Source organism: Chanos chanos, chromosome 2 (assembly GCF_902362185.1).
Source record: "Chanos chanos chromosome 2, fChaCha1.1, whole genome shotgun sequence".
Taxonomy (NCBI): Eukaryota; Metazoa; Chordata; class Actinopteri; order Gonorynchiformes; family Chanidae; genus Chanos; species Chanos chanos.
In genome coordinates, this window is record NC_044496.1 from 55,779,713 (window position 1) to 55,785,974 (window position 6,262).

A 6,262-nucleotide genomic window follows, 5' to 3' on the forward strand; every position below is an offset into this window, starting at 1 on the left:
GTGCATTGCAGACAGCGTTTTGATGAGCAGGAGACTCCGGGAGCAAAAATGAAAAAGTGCCCGTGTGCCTATTTATAATTGAAAATAATATTCTCAAATCTGAAATAACACCCTTGGAATCTATAGGCAAGTGTTTTCTCTTTTAGAGGCCACCCGGAGTGGTTTATTAACATTAACAACAGCTTTGTATCGATTATCCGATAGTCAAACCAATAGTCACGCGTAATCCTTAGGTCAACATAAACACAAGATAAAGCGTGGCAAGTCTGAAGTTTACTGGATCCGTTTAACTGTGTCAGCTGGTAAACAGAAACATGAGAAAACTCTATGTATAGAAAGAGAGTCACCCGAGGGGGTCTTCCACCACCATATGAGAGCGTGCAGTGTTTCAAATGACATTTCATCATCAAGATGTATATGTGCATGACAAAAAAAAAAGTCTTGTGAGAACACCTGATGTAGCGCATACCTCACGATACATCAGACAGAATATCTAATTGGATTTTAGCCTTTCTTTGCTGTACATGTACTTGTTCAGTGTCATTGACTTATTGTGTTGTAGGTTAGCTGGTAAGCAGCGACAGAGAAAACTGATTAGTGTCACTGTATTTATGGATTTATCTGGGGAAAAGGCTGTGTTATCTTTTCTCCACAGTTGTTACTGTACTGTGAACATCTGTAAGACAACCACCCTTAAATCTGTAATAATTACGGTAGCTTTTGCTGCTGAATCGACAAACTGGTTTCAAAAGGGAATGGGTTTTCACTTTGCTGGGGGTTGGAAAAGTTATGTTCTTGATTCACCATACTTTAAAAATTCACACGCTGTCGTGGTTAAATGTCATAAATTTGTGTGATCTCAGATAGGGACGTAGTTTATTCATAAACATGGCTGTCAGATATCCTCTAAGTTTTCGCAGTGTAACTAAGTGAACAAATCTTCCACACTAATCAAAATGATGCCCGTGACTTTGACAGAAAACAGCGTAACAGTGAAGTAAACAAATAAAAATAAAAACGTAGAATTCTTTTTAACTGCAGTGTGCTATGCCAGTTTTACTTGAATCTTCAAGCTTCAGGCGAGGTATTGTTTACAAAAAAAACCCGTAGAATTCTTTGTAACTGCAGTGTGCTATGCCGGTTTTACTCGAATCCTCAAGCTTCAGGCGAGGTATTGTTTTCATCTCCTTATGCTCAGTTAATGTATAGCGGATCCGGCCCCCCTTTTATGGGCAGAGGGAGGGAAAATCTAGCCACGTCAAAAGCGTAACTTGAATCTGGTGGTGAATGTTTTGTTCCAGATCCTGTCACTCAGACGATCTCGAATCTCAATTGGTGCAGACTCTTCTCGCATCTCGGTGTTTGTGCAACGACTCAACTCTTATTTTGGAGCACTTAAACGCTTGGATGCTGAAAAATCCGTTTTAGTATGTTTGGCCCCTGAAGTGTGTCAAGTATTTTGAGAAGCAGTTAAGGCGTAATTTCAGTGCATGAAGCTGTCGAATGCTTATACCATCAGTAAAACTTAAACGCTGTTTAGAAGAAAATAATGAATTGCTTTCATCTAGATGATTTTTTAGCTGGATGGATCGGAGGTGAGTAGTTGTGATTGGGTCTCCTAACCCTTTCGCTCAGTGCGTCATTGTAAACTATCATGATATTAGAAGTGTTTGAAAAATTGAAGTGGAGAACCACGGATAAAAGTTAGTTTTAAGAGATAAATTTTAGTTTATCCGTCTTTAAATGTATCCCGGAACACTGTCCCTGGCACAGAACTGATTTGGGCATTTTCTGGAATTTCACGTTTTGTCCTGTGGTTACAAGGATGTTGACAACCGGCTTCAACTCCTCTACTGAAGTCCAGCACTTGTTGTGCCAAGCTCTATTCAGTCATAAATTTACGTACTATGTATACTCTGTTAATGATACTATGTTTAGTCCATTTTCTGTTGCCCTTATATTCCATACCGCTTCTATTTCACACATTCTTAATTTAACAGAGAAAAAGTGGAAACTGCCATCAGGGGCGTTGTTGGGTTTTGTTTATTTGTTTGCTCGCCCGCTCGCTCTCTCACTCTCTCTTCCCTCTGGTACAGGCCACACACATTCCTGTTGGATCATATTACTTGTTAATTCATGTTTCTTATATTTTCTGTTTTTCACCCAACCCAGTCCGTAATGCTACGGCGGGTTAAGGTTGGTTTGCACGGAGGGAAAGAATCGCAAATATTTTCAGTAGACTGGAATTCGTCCGCTCGCAGTTGACTTGAATACTCAAACTTCAGTCAAATTCGGACGCATTTTTTGCCATGACAAACTCTACTGATAAAAAACCAAAAATAACACGTCCACTTTTTGCATCAAACAATGTATCTGATTCACGCAACAGTACTTTGCGTTCTGTTGAACAAATAGCCAATCAAAATCTTTCCACACGCCATGTCCTGAGGATCTTTTTACTGACAATACGAGACTGTGTCTGTTCAGAGTGATGGTAAACAGTGTATCTAAACTTTGGATTTGGTTCAGATGATCTGAATGGCGATTTGTTGTTCTCTGAATATAGGTGCCTCGAGCGTTATTGTCGGACACCCTCTGGACACGGTAAAAGTGAGTCATCAAAAGATTAGCTTATTCTTTTACTTACTTATTTTTCACCCTATTTTTCATTGCTGTCGTGCATTTGGTACAGAAATTCTCAATGCTTTTCCCAAGTGGTTTTGTTAACATTGCTTGTCAGTTTATGCATAATGACTGCTGGGTAGAAGGGTAATGGGTTTCATCTGTGCATCTGTCCAACAGACTCGATTACAAGCAGGGAAAGGATACAAGAATACCCTCCACTGTGTTCTCACAATCTACAAGAAGGAAACGGTAGGTAAACTTGTCGACAGCAACTGTTGCTGCGCCTGGACAAATCGTGACCTGTTAGATCACTCAAAATGCCCTCTCACAGATGTAGATGACACATATTATTTTGATCTATCTGTCTATCTATCTATCTATGAATTTATTGTTAGTTTGTGTAATCTCCAGCTGCAGAACAGTCACTTTCTTTTTCTTTTCTTTTTCTTTTTTCATCTATCAGGTTACAGGTTTCTTTAAAGGACTCTCCTTCCCCTTGGCCAGCAATACTCTCTATAACTCTGTGGTGTTTGGATTCTTCAGCAATTCTCAACGGTTTATTTGCAAATTTCGCTACGGCGACAGGAATCATGCATGTGACATGCTTGACCTGACTCTGGCCAGCATGATGACTGGCTTTGTGTCTGTCGGGCTGGGCGCGCCTGTGGACTTGGTGAAGATCCGCCTCCAGATGCAAACTCAGCCTGTTTTCTCAGGTAGTGATAACTGCAACTTCTAAGGTCTTGATAAGCATTGCTCAAGAGTATAGTTGTGGAATGTAATTGCAGACAATTAAGTAAATTCCCAGATTACAGCATGGTTTTGTTGGTTACGTAAAAAAAGAAAAAAAAAGAAAAAACCCACTTGCCAAATATATTTCCAGAAACGGGGGGAGGGATTTTTTTTTGAGGTGGGGGGGGGGGGGGGGTTCCTTGGTTCCTTTGGTCTTCAGAGAATTTTGTTTTTTGTTGTTCTGGTCTGCAGAGAATTTCAGCTTTGCTGGGAACGGGAGCATGCCTCTTCGTAGCGTTGGGCTCCAGGGTCAGTCTCTATACAGGGGCCCAGTTCACTGCATTAGTAGCATCGTGCAGACGGAGGGGATCCAGGGGCTGTACCGCGGAGCAGGAGCCATGTTGCTGCGCGACGTCCCCGGCTACGCTCTTTACTTCATTCCCTATACGCTGTTCTGTGATTGGCTTAGCCCTGACGACAGTAGCTCCCCTCATCCCTGCTCCATTTGGCTGGCAGGAGGATTGGCAGGTAACCGTTGTCATCCGAAACATTTCAGAACATCAGCGAACTTAGCGACTTAATTTTTTAGCCCGGTGTTGACTTATGGTAACGTCTTTGACAAAAAGCTCGGAGAGCTGTTATCTCCGCTGAGATGTTTGTTCAGGTGTGACTCAGGGTTCTGAAGATTTAAATGAGTCGAAAGGTCACGCGGCCGTGAGCGAAAGAGGTCACAGGATCTGTGTGAAACAGTTCCACTTCCGAGCAGTCTAGGGGAGTCAGCTAACCCCTAAAAAACATCTCTGAAGAATGTTTGCTCCATTTTACTCCACAAAGATTGCATAGCTTTCAAGGGCAAGTCTAAAAAGTCAACGCTGGGGAGAGACCTCACGAGTCTATAAAAACTAACCAGCTAACTCATCTATCCTTTTTTTATGTGTATTTTTTTAGCACATGAGCTAATGTGTGACATAATTTGGATGTTTTGGATCAGTTTTGAGTAGGTCTTGAGGCAGGTTCTCTGACGTTTACTGTTATATCCTCATACCTTGTGAAGATACGTTGATGACATCCTATATATGTATGTCTTATTCTGCAGGATCCATATCTTGGGTGACGGCAACGCCAGCAGATGTGGTAAAGAGTCGACTGCAAGCCGACGCCATGCATCAGAGGAAATACAAAGGGATCGTCCATTGCATTGTGCAAAGCTACAAGACAGAGGGCCTGCATGTAAGATCAGCAGTTTACATTTATGCACTCATATATATCTTTGAAGTTATTGTGTAAAGTCTGATTAGGGAAAGCAGGTCTAAGCATTTCGTCTGACTCGCACAGTTTTATTGTACAGACAGGCATCCAGATGACCGGCATTGACGTGGTTCTTATGACTAATAAAGTACGCGTATAACTCCAATAAAAAAAAAAAAAAAGGTCCGCTTTGGTTGGCTGCCAAGGTTAGAGTTAGTTACTGGGTGACTTACCTCACAGGCTTCTATAAATTCTAGAACTGAATGGCGTGGGTTCACAAAGGCATGGTAAACGTCAGTCACAAGCCAGTGAACCACAATACCCCTGAGCCTTTTTCCAGTCTCAAGTCTCTCTAAAAATGCCCATCACAGCCCCAAAAAATAATACATGCAAATTCTCAGAACCAGCAGTCACGCTCTCAGTCACGGTTAACTGCTCAAACAAAGGAATTTGCTGCCTTTTTTTTTGTTTTGTTTTGTTTTGTTTTTTTAATGCTGTTTTAGAGGTCATTTTTAACATACTTGAGAAATTTCATGTTCCAAGTGATATATATCAGATCAATAATGCAGTATCATCACGTAGCTCTTTGTATATTTCAGATCAGTTACAATATTTCAGTGCTGTCAGCCTCGTCACTCGTAAGGTTTTCAGTTCGGACCTGTGTCTTATTCACGTGTTCTGTAGGTTTTCTTCCGGGGTGCCACAGTAAATGCCATCCGAGGGTTCCCCATGAGTGCCACGATGTTCCTGGGCTATGAACTTTCTCTGAAGTTCTTTAGGAGTCTGTAACCGGTCATCCCAGACCAGCCATCAGCCATCAGACATCCACTCACTGACAGAACTTAACCCCCATGTCTGACTGAGCATTCCACTCTCCGTAAGCACCAGAGGCCATGCAGTTTTCATGATTGTAAAATCATGTAGAATTTAACTTATGTGTAAGTGAGTTGATCATTAATGCAGTTTATGCAATTTTGAAGCAGTACTATGGCATTTGTATTTCTTATTTTACTCATTTCTTATATTAAGAAAAGGGAAGAGATTTACTTTGATATACATGTATTATAGTATTTACCTCACATAAAACATTTTAAAATTTGAGTGTCTTAACGTGTTTATATGTATTGAGTCAATACTATACTAATTGTGTATTTCACCTGAAGATAAACATTTATATGCACATTGTAGCATGTTTATGCCATCAACGCAGCATTCAAACTGGCTGTTATTACACAGTTAACAAATAATCGGTAATATTATTTGTTAACATTTAATTTTTTTTTATTAACTGGTAACAACCATTACATTTTTTTTATTTAACTGTAAATCAGCAGTTTTTATCACAAGCAAGAAATAAACAGTTTTAAAGCCTTTGAAAACAGCTTGTGTTTGTTTGTTTTCTATGTTGCCCTATTGCCAGATATGTTCACGGTGAATATATTTTGACCTGAGTCGCAATAATTGTAATTATCTAATGCTAAGATCCTCAGTTCTACAGGGTAATATGAGATTGTCTACTTGTCACGAGTCTATATTTTCTCCTCCAATAGAGATGTGAGAGATTATTGAAACGTTATTGCTCAACTTAAGATATAGTTATGTAGATAAACCTTACGTGGCAGAAACCTGTCTGCAATAACAAGATATGGTTATAAAA

The 6,262-nt window shown here is 40.2% G+C and overlaps 1 protein-coding gene across 2 annotated transcripts; it reads left to right on the plus strand.

Moving 5' to 3' along the window:
* Window positions 1–1,417: 1,417 nt before the first annotated feature.
* Window positions 1,418–5,984, plus strand: slc25a48 (solute carrier family 25 member 48). 2 transcript variants are annotated; one of them, XM_030764955.1, is made up of 8 exons: window positions 1,418–1,595; window positions 2,567–2,610; window positions 2,803–2,874; window positions 3,089–3,331; window positions 3,395–3,396; window positions 3,620–3,885; window positions 4,454–4,587; window positions 5,290–5,984. In XM_030764955.1, exons 1-8 carry the CDS (start codon window positions 1,550–1,552, stop codon window positions 5,392–5,394), a joined length of 912 nt encoding a protein of 303 aa, XP_030620815.1. In that variant the 5' UTR covers window positions 1,418–1,549; the 3' UTR covers window positions 5,395–5,984. The 2 variants fall into 2 exon arrangements, with proteins under 2 accessions (XP_030620815.1, XP_030620814.1); XM_030764954.1 differs by lacking the exon at window positions 3,395–3,396 and having other exon boundaries at window positions 3,089–3,341; window positions 3,610–3,885.
* Window positions 5,985–6,262: the final 278 nt, after the last annotated feature.